The sequence below is a fragment of the Ornithodoros turicata genome, chromosome 7 (assembly GCF_037126465.1).
Source record: "Ornithodoros turicata isolate Travis chromosome 7, ASM3712646v1, whole genome shotgun sequence".
NCBI lineage: Eukaryota > Metazoa > Arthropoda > Arachnida > Ixodida > Argasidae > Ornithodoros > Ornithodoros turicata.
In genome coordinates this window covers 53,968,565-53,990,513 of record NC_088207.1, presented here as the reverse complement: position 1 = coordinate 53,990,513, position 21,949 = coordinate 53,968,565, and the positions used below count along the sequence as shown (strand labels likewise).

Here is a 21,949-nt window from a genome sequence, read left to right as displayed (position 1 = left end):
ATAACACAACACGTAATTCATCTTGCTTTATTTCCGCCGGAAAAGTCGAGGAACAATCGTAGCAAATCGCATCTATTGATGCGTTAATTATGGGGAATACAATCAAGAATTTCTGACAGACCAAATGCTGAAGCTGTATAAGTTGATCATGAAGAAAACTTGATATCCTCCCGCGAGGTGAACGACACGAGAACAGACATGGCACTTCTTCCGGTGATCAACTTCCAAATGTGGAAGCATGGCTTACCGTGGCCTACGTACAGCAAAAGCTTAGCGGGAAAAATTCAAGTCGCTCAGCGTTCTGTGCCATCAAGCCATTCGCGCTGGTCTGCGCACTTGGGACACATGAGGAGAGTCTGTATGGAGCCCTGGAGTTGCCTCGCCAATCGTTGTCTTCCACACGTCGCCATGTTTCGCCATGTTCAAGGTGGATGGAAGATCGCGTTCTAGTCGTCGAAGCGTCTGTTCCTCAGTTCTGGATTGTTCGCATCGTCTGGCGTGTACGCACAGCAATGCAACGTCACATTGAGCTGTTTTTCATCATGTACGCTACGCTAAGGGTTAAGTACGCAGGCGCGGATCCGGGGGGGGGGGGGGGTCCAGGGGTCCGGACCCCCTTGAATTCCAGATTTAAACATAGGGCTCAATGGACCAATCCCAGCATGCACCTGGCACTTGTCCATAGCGGACCCCCCCCCCCCTCGGAAAAATCCTAGATCCGCCCCTGGAAGTACGTGTAAAGGGACCTATCTGCATTGGTAGGATCTCTACTTGATGACAATACACATCTTGTCTGGTTTGCACTCAGTTTTGTTGTGTCGGCATTCATTGTTGTGTTGTATCGTGTTGTGGTCACAGGGTCTGGAAGGGCACTTTTTGAAATTTTTCTGTTTGTGATTCTCCCAAAGAGGTCTCTGGAGTGAAGTCTTTGAAAAGATAGCTGGTGTACGACGTCGATTTCTATTTCAGGAGGTCGTAGTGCGCAATTTCACTCTAGAGACAATTTTCAACAACTTAACTGAGACAGCACAGAGTCGCAAACCGGAAGTTCCTTCGGTGACTTCTCCAGCATTACCCGTGATATCCAGTAGCGGTTCACAGACTGTTGATTCAAATAATGTATATATAAAGTGTATATTTTCAAACGTCCATGCTTCGTGATAGCGATAGCGATGTGCTCTACGTAGTTTTCCATATTATAAGTTATGAAAGACATTGTAACAGCTTGTTGACATTTGTTTTATTACTTGAAAGAGAGCTTGAAAGTTGCGCTATCTCACCAGTAAGAACACGACTTATTTTTGGCAAGGAAATTCATGTAGTCGCTCTCATTGCACTTGAAAGCGTCGCTGAATTCTTTCATGTTTCCAAGCGGAAAGTTGATCCTGAAACATGATCGAGCATACTTTACATCTGTAAAAGCACGTACACACGCGCATGCACAGATCAAATCGTAGCGGCAACAAGAAATCATACATGTGTAACGGTAAAACAGCCCAACATTTGACACGCAGGATTGTATGTGGAAACGTTGTGAAGGGCATTGCAACTCATAGAGCACATGCATAAAAGTGTCCCATGCAGTGTGCAGAATGCTGTTGATCTCTGGGCTTTTTTGTGCTTAAACGTCGCGTACATTGTTTCCAAATCTTGCAGCTGACATTCAATGCGATAAAAACCGATAAAAACCGGGCTGTTTGGTGGTACTCTTTGTGTCCCCTGCACCGGGGTTTTATCGCTTTTAGACATTCAATATCAATGCATCGAAGAAGAAAATATTCAAACTTGGAACTAGATCTTCTTACTTGTAAGTATATAAACGAAGAAGTGCTATCAAAATAGACCTGGAACCAACAAGATCGATGAAACTCACCTATCCTGTGCTGAGCTGTATTGCCAACTTCGTTCCGGAAAACGGTGACTCAGGTCGCGCATGTACAGGCACATCCCCTAAGTAAAGAGGAATGATGAAGGCTCGACAATTAGCCACCAAGAAAGAAACGGGAAACAGCTAATACTGATGGAGTAAATGCGTAGAATTGCACGGTATTCCTCTTCACCCTGCAACAAGCTAAGCACTATATCACTGCTGATCCAGTTCCATGTCAATGATCATACATTTTACCCTCCCCAAAAGAGTGGCAGCTTGGCTGACCTGTCACAATACAAATGGTCCCATATGCTATGAAAGAAGTTCAGCCGTCTGCGCAGGCCTTCATCTTTCCCACTCTCCCCTATTGATCCTGGAGCGCCCTCACTTGTCCCTCTCCGAATTAAGGCAGCAAGGACAAAGAGCTCAAGGTCACGAGGCTTCACGTGGTTTCTTCTGTGCGCCCACGCGGATAACCACGCCTGTCTACGAACACAGCCTTATTGCTGCCTCATGATTGGACAGCCACTTCATCACGTGATTTATCCAACATTTGCCCTTTCCTCTGTTTGGAGGCCAACTGTTGTAGCGAATTCCTAGAAGACTCTCGAGACAACCGTCCACTCGAGATCGGCTTGGCCCTCCGAAAATTGACCTCAACTCAGTACCACATCCAAGCGAAAGGAACCCTTGCAATTTCCTCGAGTACTCCTGTTGTGCAGGCGTTCCCTTGAAGCCCAATGGAAGTAAAGGGGTGCTTCTTTCACCCTTTCTCTAGAGTCGAGGTGAGGTGTCGAGACGAGGATCATTTAAGAACACGGCCTGAGAGAACATGATGCTTATGGGATCATTGTAATATGAACAGAAAAAAAAAAGATGATTGAGTATGCATCAGAGGCGGAGAGTTTTCATTTTCCCAGGGGGGGGGGGGGGGGGGCAAGGGCGCACCGCGAAATAAGTACTGTGGCGGTGGGGGGGGGGGGTATGTTTATTAAGAAAAAAAAAAGAAAGGTAAGCCAGATGGATGTCGGTGTGTTATTCCACAAAAAAGAGTGAAATGGGGTAGACAAAAAAGGCAAAGAAAAAAGAAAGCAAAAGGAAACAAAAAGAAAAATGAAGAACACAAAACTAAAGCTGAAGAATCACACACTCTCGCGGGATCTTATGATGTATGCAGAACTGGTATAGAAATAAGAGGAAGGAAGAACAGAAAAAATAAAAAAATAAAAAACAGAGAGAACGTAAACAGTGAACATGTGCACAACTGAAGGCATTACGCCTTTGAAAACTGACTGCAAAAGGAACAAAACGCATTGAATCCTCGGTGTTTGACCCGAAATGCGCGCCATATTATGAATATGGTCAATGAAATGGAGCAGCGGGAGTTCAACCCGCCCCCAACGGATATGCGTTCCGAAGATTCTACTGTTACACCTCACTGGCAGCTGCTGGTACCTTTTCGACTGCTTCGTTTCATCGATCTGATTGCTTTGGGCGAAATTCAGGATATGTGTTGTGTTTTTCTTTCTTGTCTTACTTTCTACTGTGATGAGTATGGTGGGCGGATACATATTTTACAAATTGCAAGATGCATTTTTGGGGTTGGTGCCTCTTCGCTCTTTTGACCCGGGCGCGCCGAGCCCCAAAGGTTGGTGTCAGTCTCTTAGCGGGACTTCCCGGGGGAGGCGGCGCCCCCCCTAGTTCATGTTCCGGGGGGGCAAGGGCCCCCGAGCCCCCCCGCAGTCGGCGCCTATGGTATGCATCACTTGCTTAGCCCGAAGAGGGCGAATGAACTCTATTGAACATTCGTTTGGCGTTTCTGCAACCCGCGTTTCACTGCCGAGCTCTCTATCACCACCAACTGCCCGTCACTTTTCGGTATAATGTGTATTTGCGCACTTGACCCTTATTTGTTTCCATGTGTCGCTCCCTGCATAAGGAGAACTAGATTTGACGTGGCAGAGTATGCGTTACCCGCTACTACTGCTGCACCGTTTTTGCGCCATCGGATAGACGACCACTGAGACATGCAGTTAGGATATGTATAGTTTTTCCTTGGTTTTGCGAACAGCGTGAAAGACGCACCGGCCCTCGCGAGCATATTGTTGCAAGGATAATAACGAAAGACACATTTCCAGAAACTAAGATAGGCACAGCATACTTCCACCAGGCATTCTTTAGCCACAAATTGCAGTATCTTCTTACAATGCCCGCAGAAAGAAAGAAGAGCTTGTCTCCGCTGTACCCCGCAAAACCTGGAAACTGAGACGTCGTCTTCGAGCAAGCTGACTGGGCTGTCTTTTGCATTGCCTAAAATATGTTGCAAAAAAAAGAAAAACAAGAAGTCAGAAAGGTAAAGAGCGCGTCAAAACTTTTTGTGCTCTTATGATGGGGTCTACTAGTCTGGTCTATACCCCGGGACAACAGAAACTACCGTCGCAGAGGTATTTCTCCGCAAGCGTATAATTTATGTTATGCCCACCTTGAGAGTGGGTCATAGCCCAGAGAGACGGGGGATCCGATTCTCGTGTTTCGCTAACTCGAATATTTTGCCTGTTTCGTTGAAAAACGTGCAAATGTCATCAGTATACGAGCGACAGATCGAAGCGTGCGGCCACCTAAGCAAATAACAGACTTTAAATTTGCACATGAAGTGGACCTGTTAACTTGTTCCTCGTAATATAAATAATAGAATATATGCATGCAAATACTGGTTCGACGACAAGAAAACCCGAACTGCTGTTAGACATGTATCCACGAAACCACCGACAGTTTTTACCATGAACCGCTAATGGGATATTGTGCATTATCTCGTGGTTCTCATGCCATCACTGCTAAATGAACGATTCCGTAATACGATTCGGTAAAACTACCCATTTAGAGCGATTACAAAAAATACGTGTGTACACCGTAGAACCAGCATGGTAGAAGCTTTGTGGTGACCCTAATCGGGGGTCATTTATGCACGTACCCAGTAGGCTGCTTGCAGGCCTGCATTATCTAGCTCATCGTTTCGAACGGTGATACTTGTTACCTGTGAGGAAAGAGACAAAAAGGGTGATTCACGCAACGTGTCATTCGCACCCATTCGCACTCGGTGGTCCCTTAGCAACGCTTTCGAAAATTAGATTTTCCCTAGGAGTTCCCTATTTTCCCGTTTTTAAAAAGGGGTTTATATAAGACTAATCACCGTGGAGGTCCTTTCGTGACATTATAGGGTCACGTGATCGTCAGATGTGTTTGCGGTGCCCCCAAATTGTGTAACCACCATGGAAGCAATAAAAAAACAGAAAAAAATAGATGATTTCACAAACCATTGAAAGGTTTTCAATGCAAATTCCACAGCATTTCAGAAAAGAAGTTTCGCCAAAATCTTACTGCCAGCGGTGGCCCCCATAAAGCTACCACATTAAAATGCGTTTTGCCACAATCGCCAAAGGTACGGACTTTTTTTCCTTTTCGTTATGTACGGTCAGTGGTTCCGAACGTGCAACCAAATGCAGAAGCGTAGAGCTTGAGTATGGATTATAAAATTAGTCTGCAGAGTATGATATGTGCTGGCCCTAACAGCGCTTTTGTAAGGGGAAAAAATGTATGAAAGTAAATAACCACGGTTTTTGTGCTCGTGGCGCTCTTCAGAGGTTGATAACGATACGATGGTGCGCCATTCAGGATGCAGAGGTCTTGCAATTACATTTTACACTCTGGATTTGCAGAATGTTCGCACGCAAATTCCATTAAGTTCGGTCTAGCCCCATTGGCAACTCGCAAATTACCGATTTGTAGGATCGTTGATGCACTCACGGATTTGACTCGGTAGCCATCGGTAATATTCTGATACTGCTTCGAAAAGCAGGCTAACTTTTCCTTGTGCGCGTTGGTTGACTCCGTTGACCAGAAACTCTCTTCGCGCATGAAACCATCCGCTTCAAAGAAACCACCTGCAAGCAATACAGTATTAATAGAAAGATAGTACTGTAAGTGTATGGACCAACCAAGACTCCAAAATTGGAGGCTTGTACAAGATGCTCGAAAAAGTAAGCCTATATTTAAGTTAAGCCATTGAGTGCAGGGCAAAAGAAGTAACAAGGTAGATTACTAAATACTCAGCATTGAAAAGTATTTGAGTACAGTATTAAATGCTCACAAGAATAACTCGTTCCTTCCGAAGTACTATCCAGTTACAAATAAAATTATATATTCATTTCATATGGACACTCTTCTTCCAAATGATTTATTTCTGCCACGCAAACAAAAATGCAAACAAATTAAGTATGCACCTTAAAGTACGCATCATGTCGTAAGATGACAGATGTAGGTGACTAATTCCCTGGCTCAGTGATGGTTCTCAGTGTTCCATCCTATGTAGGATGTTACTTCCTGAAATGGCTCGGCTTCAACAAATAAGCACTGGTCACCACTTGTTTCGCAGCAATATTTGTTGTATAGATATCAGCAATTAAAAGCAAATGACCGAATACATACCCTTATAGTCTAATCCACTTTGCATTTTTGATGCCACGTTGCAACCCAGAAGTCCCATAAGCACTTCCCTGTGTGGAATGGATTATTATCAACGTTTACAATACTATGAAAAAGCGGCTTGGGAGTTTGTCTATAGACTGGCAACCATCTATATTTTTCGCCTGGATGTGGCGCGAACCTTCCTCCCTCCCCCTCCATTGGAGAAAACAGAACACACATATAACCTTTTATTTCACACTTAGCATTATGGCTTGAACTACGTGACGTTTGAACTACATTCTCTCAGTAGTCCTGCTGATGAGCGGTAGTAGTGCTGGTAATAATGCTGAGTATTCCCACACACACACATACATTGGATGATGATGAGGTGGGCGATTCACCGCCGCTGAGGCGGTACAGTGCCCTATTGCACATTGGGCACTGGGGCAGCATTTCCAGAGACCCGTCACTAGACGGGTGGAGTGCAAGTACTCCGCAAGAAGACGAACACAGTATTAGTAGTAGTGTGTGGTCCCACAATGCCGACAGGTCCGTAGGAGCCTCGTTTCACTCGGACAGCTACACCAGCTTGCACCTATCACCGGTGTACAAACCACGCTTTTAGGCGTCGTCTGTAGTCGTATCCTTCTTATTCTCCTCCACCTTGTTCTATTCACTCTATTTTTATTTCCAGTCGAATCCAATTCATTCACTGAATATTACATGGCACCTTCCCTTCCCTACTACGCCCTTTAGAGATAAAGACGGCAGCCGACGGCCAACTCCAATTTCACATCCTCCATTTTGTTCGTTAAGATTTTCTTCGTTGAATTCGACCACGGCATTCTGCGTATACCGCTAATATCATCGCTTGCGTTGCGAACGTCTCGATTTTTCATCGCGCTATTCAGTTTTCTGAATACGAAAATGTGAACTGTCCTGCAGTCCCGTTGTGTGTGACTGTCGTACTTACTGTGGTACGTCATCGGCGTAGAATGGAAACTGGAGTGCTCCCGATAGCTGGTCTGAAATTAAGCGACAACACACGAAAAAGAATTTGAGAGAGTTACTCATAGCATCACAACTAACATTTTCTGCGAAACATAGCACAGCGGTGGACAGTAAGAATGCAAATTCAGTGACATGAAATGCTAAAAAAGTAAAAAGATTACCACGCGAAGATTTGGATACACCCGAAGAAAGACTGTATTATCAGTTCAGTGAACCTCCTCTCCGCTAATAAGCACTAGGTTCAAAATAAATCGAGAAATTTCGATGTACTTGAAGAAATAATAAATGAACCAAAACTATCATGTATCTTATCGTGAAGATGACTATCACTTGCCTTAAAGTCAAAAGGTTTTCATTATATCACTCATATTTTGGTGCATGAGGTGGAAGAGGTGGAACTTATTGTTTCTTTCGTATTTCTGAGATGTAGTTACGCTTACAAAAGGCATTGTCCTCGCAGATGTACTTCCCATCTACAATGGCTGGGTCCACGTAGTCACTGTAAGAAGTAATTGGGTTGTGCCTTGTCACTGCTCATATAACATGTCATATAGGCATTGGAGATATTGAGGCAAAAGCGGTAATGCTAAAGAGAAAATGTAATTGTTTTGATGACAGTGTGCTCATATGCCTAAGAATGATCCGTGAGTGATGGTTTCCTGAACTATAAGTTGCTATCCGGAAGCATGATCAGTCTATCTGAGTCACATTGACCTTGAATATTCTACCGGAAGATGAAAAAAGCATTGCAGCGCTCTGTCGCCACGTAAGCCCTAGCGCTCACCATGATGTCTCTTCGTGCACTGCAAAGCATGGGGAATATCGTGCCACGAAATATTCCGTAGCAGAAACGAAAACAGACACACACACAAACAGAAAAAGACGGTGCCGTCTGCTAAATACAATCCCAACATTCCAGCACCTTGCGAAGTTTTAACATTTCACGCAGCGGAACTCCTGCCTTGTGAGCAGTTTTTATTACTTTTCTTATACGCTTTAATGTTCCGTTGGGATGTCCCTCATGTGATTACACGCACGCGGTATTAGGAGGGATAATACAACATATTGTGAATGGCGTCTTATCACTGCAGAAACCAATTTAAGCAATGTGTAACTATACGCCTTGTGCAGTGTGGTGACACGTTGGAGGGGTGCCAGGTTCTGCTGAGGTCACGTGAGGAGCACAGCGTGACGTAAGGGCAGCGTGGCGAGCGCCCATGAGAAAGCCACCCGATCTGCACTCCCATCAAGTCAACCTCTCTTATTCTCTTACAGGCTCTCTGAAAGAGTTGAGGAGTTTCTAGAGGGTGTGCAATCAAAGACTCTCTCTTGCGCGCTACGCGTCAAATACGGTCATTACTGTGCCAGAACGCTAGCTCTTTCCCTCTTTCTTGTGCAACCCACAGTAGACAAAGAAAAAAAGATAAGAAAAAGAGAAAGTAAAACGAAAAAAAAAGAGGAGGCATCTGATTCAGTAACAAAATATTCTACTGTCCCCGCGCTGGTTGACGCTTGACACTGCCCGGTGCGACCGCAGAGGGTGATTTCTTATTATATACATATTGCTGTACAATATAAGTATATTTCGGTACAGTGCTCTGAATCTAGAGCCATAGACTGATAGTACATGCCAAGTGGACTTACAAGTCTTTCTTCCTGTTGTACGGCTCATTTAACAACTTCAGGTTGGTTATCACATTGTTATGTCTAAATCCTTTGATGACTTCTATCAGCTTTGTTCCTTGCTCGATATCGCCGGTCTAGGATAAGGATAATGCAGTTAGATAAACAAAACGAAATACCGCACCTGTAAGCCTTAGAGGACAGCTAGCCAGAGAGTAATAACTAGGTGTCTGGAGAGCGTCCAGCCTACAGTTGCTTCTTCACAATCAGACATATATTCGGCAGGTACGGGGACCTCCTACCTTGTGCCTTTACCAAAACAGTACAATGACGCAGTTAATTTTGCACCATAATGCAGCGTTACATGCAGCTATCCAACAATAACGTAGCCTGCTTTGTAGTACCCTGTAATTCGTATCCTGTATCTTTCCCTTTCATCCCCTCCCAACATCAACATCAACACAGTAGCCTGTAACCTGGTTCGAAACGCAAATTGTAAACACCATCCTCGTTTCAGGAGGTTTCTGAAAAGTAAGCATTTTGTTGCTTTCCTTATACTCCTACTTCCCCTACTTACGATAATGTACCTAGTCGCTCAATGTTGGAATTTCTCAGTTATGTGGCAGTATGAGTCATTTAGTAATCTAGTTGTATTAGTTCCATATTTTTCTTTTTTTTTACCAATCAACCAACCAGAAATAATCGTCGTTCAAATGGCATACTATCTCCATACCAATTCGTACAGCTTTTCCATATACTCGTCCTGTTTGAGTTTTTCTTCGTACGCGATTTTAAGTTGCATCTTCTTCACCTGTAAATCGTATAAAATTGTGTACTGGTAATTACCACTGATAATGTATTCAAAATGAAGATAAGAAATATCAGTACTTGCTTTTGCCGTCACGTTCCCTCTTGTATCGCGGCTAAGCCATTTGTTTGCTGCAAGTTGATCTTTATAGGACGCCTTTATTTCACCATACGCTGTGACAACCTATGGACGGAAAGCGGATGAAATGCTTGGAACATATAAGCGTGCCATCAAATAGTTGCCGTCAAAGCAACAATCAAGCGGTTGCGGAAAACAACAAACACGTAATTCTGTTGTTACAGCTTGGGACCAAAGTTTGCGGAACACCGGGATGTCGCACATATTCCTCTATTGGAGTGACATATAAGCAGTAATCAGACGCATCCTACACTGCCGGCAACACCTTCTGCACCGTGACGCCCTCTGTCGTCGTGTATCCCCACTTGGCTGCGGCACTATAACACTGGTTACCCTTACTGAGTCTCGTTCTTCAGTCGACCCAGTGGGCCGCCACCACTGCGATCCTGCTCTTTCTCCACGCTTAGAACCTCGTCGACGCCTTGTGGGACCGTGTGTGTGATTTTTCAGTTTTATTTTTGTGTATTTCTGTTCCTCCTTTTCTTTTCCTTTTTCTTTTCCTTCCCTTCTTTCCGTATTTTTTATCCTTTTCTTTTTTTTGGATAAGCGAGCTGACCTCCGTCTAGCTGACCTTTGCCATTTAGATTGCATTCATTCCTGTAATGGGCATTGAGGTGATGGGTCAGAATCCAGGTGGCAAATTTTCCCATTCACGATCACCAGTGCACCTGCTGTTCCTCTCCAGCACTGGACCAATGCACAAACTCTAATAGGACACCTTTCCATTATCATCATCCGTTTCTGATCCCGTCCACAAGAGCAATGGGGTAGTGTATCGCCACATCGGCGGTGACTAACCCCCATATAGTCACCCCATTTATGGTGTGTGTGTGTGGTTGTTTGGTGCATCATAACCATATATGGTTTTATGCCATCGAACTCTAATTTATCACCACCACCATCATCATCAGCTATCATGAAACGTAAAACGTGATGACTTTTAAACAGCCCAAAACACATCGCTTCTGGAGACTACATAAATGATCACTTACGAAACCGTGGGGTTTCAGCGTATGTTCTTATAAAGTGATCTTTAGTGTTTCAAATTCTCACCTTGCCCTTTGCTTCCCCTGAGAGATATTCATCTACGTGAAGGCGCCCCATAAGGTGCTTTGCAATTCCGTTTCGTCCAGCCAACATATCAATGCACCTCTTCCACCGCTGTCCTTTCACTGAATTCTGTTTCGTCTCTCCACTAAAATTGAGCGTATAATTTTCGTAGTCGGCGTTTAGGAGAGGAGCAACTTCCTGAAGGCTTCGCCAACCAAAATAGTTGCTTACGACGGAGCTAGAGGAAAGAGAACAGAGAAAAACAATATCATGTCCCATTCGAAAGTGAATTGATTTGTATAGTTTCCCTCTCTTCTTTTCTGAATAACGCGTCCTGGAGTAGCCAGTCCCGGGAGGCTCGGGACCAACATCTCCTTATTTTCTTTTACAAGGCAAATCATGTCCCCTACCAGAAAAATTCATTCTGCCACTAATGAAGAGCCTTGAAATTAATGATACATACAATTGTAATGAGTGAGGGTAAAAATGAAAAGTGACAAAAAAAGAGAGAAGAAAAAAGAAGTCTGCAAGTAGCGCTAATGCAGAACGATGGCTAGGCATACAGGGACAGCGTTCGCCCGCATTCACACCTTTCACATTTGTACTACTTGCTCTAAAGCTAAAATGTGAGAACATTAATTAAGAAGGCAATAGCCGCAAATGCTCACATTATTTTTCTGTTTGTAACTCTGCTGACATATTGCATTGTAACACGCACGGAGAAATACAGAATAAATTTGTTCGATGGAACTTCTCTATACGAGGAAAGAGAGTGGTGTACCTCTTCGTGGAGTTCAAGACATTGTAGAATGCCAAGTAGTAGATGGAATCTTCAAGTGCTAGACTACTCTCGTTGCTCACGGTTACATTGGCAGCGGCAAATATCTGTTCGAAGATGGATAGCCATGGCACCTACATCGAGGGTTACCAAACTATGTTACCGTGGGTTACCAGGGTTACCATGTTAAGTTATATTATCTTACGTATCTAAATAATAGCGACAGCCCTCCTATCCCAAGGAGGCGGTAGACACGATAGGAGCACAAATAGCGGCACACGCACAAGACGCACACGTCATTTCACATGAACATCATTCTACCTAGAATACTACGGTGCATGAAGTGAGAAGCGAAACAAATAATTCACCATCAATTTTATTATGCGGCCTAAAAAAGTCTATTGGACGTATTCTGTTAACACATTTACAAAATCATTTACTGTTGTACTGTATCAGTACGTCTAGGTAAAAAGAAGTATTTGGCTAAAGGTAGGCATGACGTATTTGACGTGTCTAGTGTATTTATTTACTGGGAAAAGGTCGAAAGACACCGACGTCTCAAATATCACGTAAATTGAGAAGCAATTCCGGTTTTCTATAGCTATACTTCCGGTAGACTATAATCCCGGGAGCTATACACGAACAACGCGTGGAAGGAGGGCAGCTCAGTAGGAGAACAGAACGCAAATAATTCATATTGCTTCAGTACCCCAGCACCCCCACGTGCTGGAACCCAATGCCCCAGGAATCCAGTACCCCAGGTGTACTGGAACCCCCATAACCATCTGACAAAAATGTTAAAGAGGAAGGGTTTCCGTGAACTAGGGACTGGCAGCTCTGAGGTTCGGTCTTTTCTGCATTCCACCCAGAAACGAAAACGACAAACGGAAAAACAAAAGCGGGATGCCCTGGAGGAAGAAAAAGAAGAAGAAGAAGAAGAAAAAAAAGAAAACAAGCATGCAATCGGGTACCGGCATTTTCGGCATGTGGCACCGTATGCAATTCGGAGGTTTCCGGAATATGCCAGATTCTCAAAGTAACTCGGCGGGTGTTTCCCAGCATTTTTCGGCAAATGCTGAAAATGCGAAACCCTAAGTATAAGCTGTTACCACAACAGACGTGTTCAGTGTAGATAATCGAATGTCGAATGAAAAAATTCGTGTGGAAAGTTTATAAACTTCCGCATTTGCTGCGAAAGACACGTTTGAGCCAGGAATAAAGGGGATTATGTGCTTACTTGTGGGATTTGCTCTTGAAGTTGTCCAATCGTTGTGGGATGGGCAGACAGCACTCTCAATTCTGACATAACAGAATATCCTTTGGTGTTTCCCTGTCCAGATATAATAGGAAAACAATTCGCGAGGGTTAATTTTCTATGCCTTACACCTGCGTTCCATGTAGATGGAAATTCTGCTTAGCAGTATAATGCGTGCTCTGAACCACGAGATCATGGACACACCGCGAAAGCGAACAGGCGCAAGTGGATTGCATGCTTGGCTCGTTTGATGGAATTCTCCAGACAGCGCTTTGCGCAGGTTACATGCGCATACATAACCCATAGGTACACATGATATTGTTGACCACTACTCGCTTCTCAAACTCAGTAGCATACTGTGTGAATATTAGTAACTCTTTGCCCTTGATTCCTTTGAACCTTGTGATCGTAACGTAAATCGCCGTTCTTTCTTTCGGCTTTCGCGTTTTATTATAAGCGACACCAGTAATACTCACAGACTTCTCTGGCTCCGGATCAATCCAGAAAGGAGAAGATGCCTGGGAGGTAGAAGAAAAAGGATAATGCATGGAGCTTCACACATCAGAATAAGCCAAAGTGGATACATACAAAAAGTATATATTAATACGACAACGATAGCGCAGTTTGCCTATGCTAGTTATAAAGCTTATTGCACGTCTACAAAGGGAATGGATTAGACACCATCGGGAAAGTAAAGGAGGAGGCACCTTTATCTGTGGCAAACACGCCGTACATGCTACGAGGTAAAGCTGCAGGTATATAGTTTGGGCTGTCTCGCGCTCTTCAACGAGCTTCGAAAATATCGAAATATAGACGAAACCCCCGACTCCCAATTCGTATTCCAGAAGACTATGTTCAACGCACTATAACGCTAACGTGATAGTATCGAGCGTATGTAGGGGCTGGCTGCAATTATCAATATGCACTTAGTAGCTGTGTAGTGGACTCCGATATATTTCTCTTACGGTGTGTTCTGAAACACATAAAACGAACTCCTGCAAAATATACAACGAGCGCGAGGTCTCTGTGCTGCACACATTTAAAAACATGTACTTTTTATGAAAAAAAAAAGTCTATGAAAGAACGTGTAGATGACGAGCATCGCGTCACAGGCTGCGCGCAAATAAAACGACGAATACACTACCAACGTGGTGGTGGTGGTGGTGGTGATAGGGCTTGCCGTTGTCGGCCTCACGTATGTGGGCAACGTCACGACTCACGCCCTGGGGGAATGTGCGTCCTGGGCCGACTTCTAAGGGAACTGTGCCGACATATGTCTGAAAGCGTCTGAGGAAAACCCAGGAAAAACCCCAGGCAGCACAGCCGGCACCGGGATTCGAACCCGGGTACCTCCCAGTCTCGACGTGACATGGCCAGCACGCTAACCACTGAACCACCACAACATCCTGACCTAATATTGGACCAATACTGGCAAGGTGGTGTGCTGCTTCGGCTTCTTCTAAACCTCGATTCCGAGACGACATTTCCCTCTAGGGCCCTCCCTCAACCGTGTAACGAAACGAGGAAAGGAGGAGGATACTTTGTGACGTCAGCAATCCCCTAGCGTGATCATGCGACTCGTGATGTAGACCAGGGGCAACGGAAGTGGGTACAAGCACGTGAACTAAGAATAAAGCAAAAACGAAGAAAGGCGTCGGAATCTGCCGACGTCACTCGAGGGGTCGTCTGTCGAAAGGGTACCTTGTCACGTGTTTCTGTAAATTTGACGACGCACTGACCATACACAGCGCAGCGAAATAATTTGCGTGGTGGCTCCTGATGGAACACCTGATGAAGTTTCCCTGATGGAATCTGATGGAAGCTGGGGCTCCTGGTGGAAGCTCCAGCTTGACAGCTGGGACATGGTTTCGAGGCATGTTATATGTGACGTCGGCGCCCTTTTAATATATGCTAGTATGACGTTCTAAGTTGCGCCATCTTTTTTATATGGATACTGATGGGAATACAGTTTTGTTGCAATATGTAAGAAGGAATATCAAGGACCGATATCGGCAAACGTACCTTAAAAAGTCCCTTCTCAAACCTGATAATGTCCTCCACTGTGGAGCTGATTTCTTCTTCGTCTGTGAGAGATGGCTCATACTTTTTCATGAAGTTCTTTATGTATTCCCTGTATTTTGTCCAAAACTGTCGTTGCTCATGCCAAGTGTAGTCGCCAAACCCGAAACTCGGAGGTCTTAGCTGCAACAGATGCCCGAAGAATAGAGACACTCATCTTATCAACTTAATGAAAAGAGCGCATCAAGACGTAGTGGGGCCACGTGACCGCGTAATGTTTGAGCTTATACGTCAGCAAATGAACCAGCGATATTTATTTTTAGGAATACGATTGTTGGTTAAGTGATACATCTGAAGATTTTTGCACATACGAAAGTTCATGCCACTTTTATGTTTTCATATCTTGCAGAACGAATGGCAAAGTGACTGGTTGCTCTTATTTCCACAAATCCGTATACTCAAAATTTGTCGTGTTGAGCACATATTTTCTGTCTAAAAACACCCGTTTTTACTGTTGGTGTACTATGCAGATACAGGTAAACAGTGCAGTCTTAATGCATTCGAAATCATGTGTGCAAGGCTGTTACAAAATGCTGCGGATTCGCACGCAGTGCTTGAATGATGTGGCGAGGAATTTGCAAAAAACAAAAAAACAAAACAAAAATAAATAAATAAATAAATAAAAGAAAAAGCGGTGGGTATAGAGCTTTTGTTTTCTGATTTCCGCTTTTTTTCTCTTCAGATCGTATGTACCGTGAGGAATTGAACTAATTTAATACACTGCAAATTTTTTGTGTAGAAGTAACCAAGTTTCGTTTCAAACTATTTTAAGATAGCACCAGATGTAGCAAGAGAGACAGAAAAGAAGTGAGATATATAAAACAGAAAAGAAAACAAGAAGAGAAAATAATTTTTTATCTTACTGTAATGGCGTGTAATGTTGAATTCTTTTTGTCGGGTTCCACTTTTATATTCATCACCGCCGTCAACCCCAACTGGTTGTGAACTTTGACGAACAGATCATTCCAAGATGGGGAGGTATCTTCCTCAGATGTGATAGGCCACTTCTGGATGCCCATACTCGACAGCATGTTGTTAAGCTCGTCTTTGTGGTCACTCTCCACATCTGTAATAGGAAGGTCAGGGGAAGAAGGAGGTGCAAGATATTCTAACACTACACTATTAACTGTTCATCTCACATCTAGCAAGTGTATTTCGCATCTTTTAAACTCAACTTTAACAGCGATTTTTAGGCAACATCCGAAAACGAAGAATGAATCAAAACACATTCAGTATAAATGTGCACTTCTGTCAAAAGCAGCTGCTGTTGAGTTCCTACACTTCCAGCACCTTTGCGTAATGATGACAAACACAAAGAAGCGATATGACCGCTTGAAGGGAGAATGCTTGACAGATGTGGATTCTCTTTCCACTGCCTATGCATCGTCGTGTAGAAATCGAGGACTGTGCCGAATAGGTTACAGCACATTGTTCACACATAATGTATCATAAGTAGCTCGGTACAAATGAACGACACCGAATATAATTCATGTGACTTAACTAGCGGAAATGTGTTTATCATTGCTCCCACAGATCCACAATATACATGGAGGTATGCGACATGGAGAACATACCTTCACACATGCAAATTTCGTATGCTCGAGTAGCCTTCTTGAAGTACTTCGGCTTCTCGTTCGCATCCACGTCTTCGAGCAGTCCTTCAAAAGAAGCGCCCGTAAAATTTGGAACACAAAATGGAAGACGAAGATGACTTTTGTAATTGCCTTATGGACGCGTCTTACCATTTAGCTGTTTCCAAAACGAATCTTCAGTATTCTGATATTTCACACCACCCGGCAGATGGGTTGAGTTCTCAATCCACGTTCCGCACACGTGCCCGTAGAAGTCGGCACAAGGCTCGACTTCTTTGTTTATTGCTTCTTTGAAGAGCCGCTCTGAGGGGAACAATGGGAAAAACAACGTGTAACGTAATAGTAGGAAATATAAAGTAAACGCGCAAGGTCGAAATCCACACTAATCGAAATTCAGGTAACTGACGTATCAGATGGATCAAGCTTGCTCTCGCCCATTGTTTAAGCGTTTTGTGTAAAGACTCGACTTTGTTCATTTTATTTGGAATAATACTCGTGAGACTCATTCTTAAAATGTACACTAGCACCTACGAAATATAGATCGCAAACGATGTAAACGATGTTAAGTTTTGACGTTGTAGATTATTTAGATCCAACGCAACATCGACGTGATCGCCATGAGAGTTAGCTCCTAGCTTTGCGCGCGCAAGGAAATAATAGTTGTACGCTGCGCACGCGCCGAACGCAATGTCACCTAACGGTCTGCGTGCGCCTACTTTGCGTCGATTGGGCGCGGCTGTACGGCGCTACCTCCGTATGCTGACGGGTAACCGATGGTTGACGCCGCAGTAAAGGAACCTCACGCCTTAGCCTAGCTATGTATATATAGCGACGGAAGCTCACAATGACGTCGTTGTAGGTTGTAGAGCATTGTCGTCAAGAGATCGGTGTACGTGTATGATGCGGCACTGGACAATATCTCACCGATTTTCTTGCAAGCGTCCGTCTTGCAGTGATGTGTTTCTGAACTTCCAACTCCAGTGTTGATGCATTCTAGACGATAAATGTAGAAGAAGACAAGCTGGCTTGTGCCCATTTGCAGTGGGGTTACTTTCGGTTTCTATTTTCAGATGGACAAATAGCAGGACACACAGAGAGACACGACAGTTCCCATTGTTAATAGATCCCTACCCGAGAAAGGTCATAATTACGTTGGTAGATAGACTAAGACCGAAACAAATCGGAAGGGGAGGGTGAGGTTCCACGAATTACCCCTTGTTCGCTGCCTTCTAGTGAAAGAAAAATAGGACCGAAGGTCGCGTCCTCTTCGGAGACCATCGTAATCTTATCAAGACCATGGCTTTCTGGCGCGACCTTGTTCGCCCCTAGCTTTGAGCGTATAGTTCAACTCTACCAAATTGGTGGCGCTGTCGAACACTATGACGTCATTTGTTTACAAGCAGGGAGAGGTCTACACTGAAGCCTTTGAGCATCAGCTTCACTTTGGCATTATATATGATGTCTAAGTTAACGGGCACAGGGGTGTAAAAAAACACAGTGTACCATAAGCGACTGAAAACCGCAGAATATTGTGAGGAATCACGTGTTCTAATATATTGTGTTTTGCATGGTGGCTCATTGAATGATTAGCTAACTTTTGAATTATTCGTCGAAGGGCTGAGATATGAATAGGGGACTTGTAGAGCGTGTCGGAGAAACACCAATCGCAATTTCCTACGGCGTACGCCTTCCGTGGAGTTCCTTTAAGAAAGAACCCGCGCGCAATTCGAAATTGTACCACGTGACACAAGCCGATCGCACTAGAGTCACTAAATAAGCTACGCTTCAGAGTATCGACACTGAGTTCCAAGAGCGAGCATGCGCCATCTTGTTTCGCGATACCCACGCGCACCCGCACTGCGCACTTTAGCGCACGATGTCATCTATCGTGCGCTGGTGAAATGTTCCTTTCGTTTATAAGCAGCAGTTGACGGCCTTGAGCTCACCTTGACATCTTCGGGACGCTCTGGTTGACAATACATGGATTATCGCGCAACAATCATACACGCTTCTCTATCCCACAGGGAGCATTACGTTAGCCGTCTTTGATCCTCAACTGGGGATGGTACCGGTGTGGTGCGGAAACAAGATGGCGCTCCTGCTCTTCCTTGGACCTCAGTGTCCATACTCTGAAGCGAAGCTTATTTAGTGACTCTAGATCGCACCTATGCGCGCGCCTCGATTTCAGAACTATGGAGCGTACCCAAGTACCATTACATCAGTTATCTGCTGAGGAGCGACCTTCGGCTGATCCCGGACTTGAATATCGCTTGCAGATTTCGCGCGCGTTATTTCATACCAGGAAAAGGAAGACGGAAAAAACTCCAACGGAAGGCGCACGCTGTAGCAAAACAATAGAGCATTTCAGAAAATCCCACTGCTCCTTCTGCCGGCGTTGAATCCCGGGACATCACTGGTATGAAGAAGGGAAACTGTCGTTCACGTTTCGTTTTCGCTGACCTTGACACCATGTGGATAATCGGCCGAGAGGAGGAGGAACCGAAACAGCCTTGGATACCTTCTTCTCCTTAATTATCAGCAAGTTCAAATAGTTCAAAGCAACGCTAAGCGTTATGGGATTTTTTTCTGAAATGGTTTATTGCGATGGGTGTTTTTCGACACGCTGTGTAACTTTGCAGTTCACATGTCGGCCCTAAGACGAATGATTAAAAAGTTCGTTCATGAAGCTAATTAGCTGCACCTAAATAATTAATCAACAACCACGAAAATATACAGGCTATTAGAACACGCGATTAATTGATTGATTTGTAAAAGAAAAATAGAGATGTTAGGACACGTGACTTCTGACAATATTCTACAGTTTTCATTCGCTTATGACGCACCGTGTGTTTTTTTCTTTTTTTAAGGCTCCGATGCAGATTAGTTTGGACGCCATGTACGGGGGTCAAATTGGAGCGAGAGAGAGAAGTGCAGTGTAATCGACATTTAAACATTAAAGGTATCTACATAGGGGTAACAATAAGAAAAATACATTGCAATTGAAACACAATACTAAGAAAGGAGGCGAATCGGCGTCAGGAGCTGCTCAACGTTGTGTCGTGGGGGAAGAGGTTGTTTGCTATAAAATTAAGTTGCAGAACCCTGCGTAGCGATCTTAAAGATCACGCGAAATAACACGACAGTATTTTCCCTCTAACTTCTGTCTTGGGACCAGACGGCTGCTTTTAAGACTACAAATATGGTCAAACTACCAACTTCTCACGTTTGATACTATACTTCAGTACGTGGAACTCCAAAGCTTATACGTACCAACAGCGTAAGGAATTGTCCATACTGCAGCGACTATAACAAGGAGTGATAGACCAAACAGCATTACAAAATCCATCAAGCGGGTGAAACGTCGGGACCGTCCCTTACACTGATTTTCCTGGCTGCTGCTTGGCCTTACAACAATGCAAACGTTTAATGTCAACTGTCGGAAGCGCCAGCTGTTCCTTTAATATTTACGCTCTTGTTTCTCGTTGTACGGATTACTGAAATGGCAGATCAGCTGGCCAAGCCCAATCTAACAGGTTCAATGCTAAAAGTGTGCATCACTATATTGTTTCACTGTAAACTAAGTAATCTATTAACTATAAGTAAATAAGTTTCATTGGCAGGGGTGATACTCTACCCCATTGTTGCTGCTGATGTGGGGAATGGAATAATGAGCTCTTTCCAATCAGGATGGAAGTCCTATTGTGTCCGAAAACGTCAAAACAGCTTTGAGTGCAGAGTGTTGGTGGGCTGTATTCGGCCAAGGACCAATGAATTTCGATACGTATACGTAGAGGAGGGGCGAGAGAGAGCTGACTAAGAGACCCGGAGAGTGCGGTTCAGGAAGGTTGACAATGTGGGCAATGAAGAAGGATGTGCTCCAGATCCCCTAGAGCACCACAGTGACAGCATCTGGGAGAGTCAACTTGTCTCAAACAGTAACGCCACATCGAGTCGCATTCAATGAATTAAGGCAGCATCTTGGCGAGAGGTGTTATGTGGCATGAAGAAAGGGAGCGTTGGATCGCTAAGCATAGATGGGGGAGAATGTCGGTTGTCCATTGGCGGGATGCAAGGGGTGTCACGAGGCGTCGCGGAATGGAACGACGCGAGGAGTGAGTGACGTAATCATAAGCCCACAAATTGTAATGATGTCATGCCCTGGAGAGGGCACTCGTCTCCTAGCAACGACGCCGGCGTGCGGGGAGCGTGACGTGGTGGAGAAGTCATGTGAGGCTGATCGAAATCTTGAGCGGAAAATGGGAGATATGTCTTCTCCCTCCTTTGTGTTTTCTCGAAGCTCGGAGCGGTCGGATGATATGTCACGTGGGACACCGCTAACGAAGAGCAACAAGTGCGCTCCCCGGAAGACGCGAAAGGCAATGATGTTGCCGGATGAGAGGCTGGCGCTCCGTCGGAGCCTAACATGACCTCACAGTTCTCAAAACTAAAAATTCATTTTCTGTAGCTCTCGCGTCACGTAGAGCCAAAATATTTTGCAGGAAGGTCAAGTAAGACAAGAAGATTCCAGTAACATATAGGTTTGGTAGGATTTTGAAGACACGAGATTTAGTCCGTAGAAGCACTTTAAGACGAGAAAACGTCACTCTCTGCCAATGATAGCACGCATTTTGGAAAATGCTAGCCGTCTGGAAGACGCGGAGCGGAGACATGCAAGCATGTCAGAGTTGGAAAGCGAAAATGATTTCTCGTTCCGCGGCAGCTGGGAATTCAAACAATCCAAGGCCATTTAGTGGTGGATTTTAAATACTTCCCTTCAAATGTATACAGGGTGTCTTTTTTTAGGTGATACAAATTTTTCATTAAAAAACTACACAGGCCACTACAAAAGCTATAGACATGCTGTTTTCACTTCTATAATCTCTGGGCCGGCGGACGTTCTTGGCCATCTGTTACTCAACCGCCAAGTCACTAATTACCTAAAAATTGTTAAATAACTTTTTAATTATAAGAGATACGAAGTTGTCCCAATGAGAACATACGTTCCTTTCGGTGACCTGATATCGTAGCCGTTTTCAGAACAAAAATCCGTTCGGTAGATCGTCCGCAAAAAAATCGTGAAGGAACACCATTTTTTTCTTTATTTCGTTCAATGCGCATCTTCGGATCTTCTCTAACACTGATATGCGATAGTTTTTGCGATAGTTTTTCTATGCGATAGTTTTTCTATGACAAAAATCTGTATCGCCTAAGAAAAGACACCCTGTATTTCCCTACGTGCATACTTCGTCATAGTGGTAGTCTCATATGCATCAAATGCGGA

General features: G+C 44.3%; 1 protein-coding gene and 1 long non-coding RNA gene across 2 annotated transcripts; both read right to left on the bottom strand.

Annotated features, from left to right (window-relative positions):
* Nucleotides 1–1,235: 1,235 nt before the first annotated feature.
* On the bottom strand, nt 1,236–4,134 carry LOC135400116 (uncharacterized). The gene is made up of 3 exons (XR_010424528.1): nt 4,076–4,134; nt 1,874–1,950; nt 1,236–1,385 (listed from the first exon to the last, which is right to left on the bottom strand). It is a non-coding gene; the product is annotated as an uncharacterized LOC135400116 (long non-coding RNA).
* A 318-nt stretch (nt 4,135–4,452) lies between these two features.
* Nucleotides 4,453–20,014, bottom strand: LOC135400649 (neprilysin-21-like). The gene is made up of 17 exons (XM_064632479.1): nt 19,939–20,014; nt 17,593–17,661; nt 16,819–16,971; nt 16,651–16,734; nt 15,940–16,142; nt 15,020–15,199; nt 13,474–13,515; nt 11,746–11,876; nt 10,968–11,202; nt 9,702–9,779; nt 8,990–9,105; nt 7,786–7,844; nt 7,308–7,359; nt 6,356–6,423; nt 5,675–5,811; nt 4,842–4,904; nt 4,453–4,488 (listed from the first exon to the last, which is right to left on the bottom strand). The coding sequence occupies exons 1-17, from the start codon at nt 20,012–20,014 to the stop codon at nt 4,453–4,455; spliced, it is 1,782 nt and encodes a 593-aa protein (XP_064488549.1).
* Between the last annotated feature and the right edge of the window lie 1,935 nt (nt 20,015–21,949).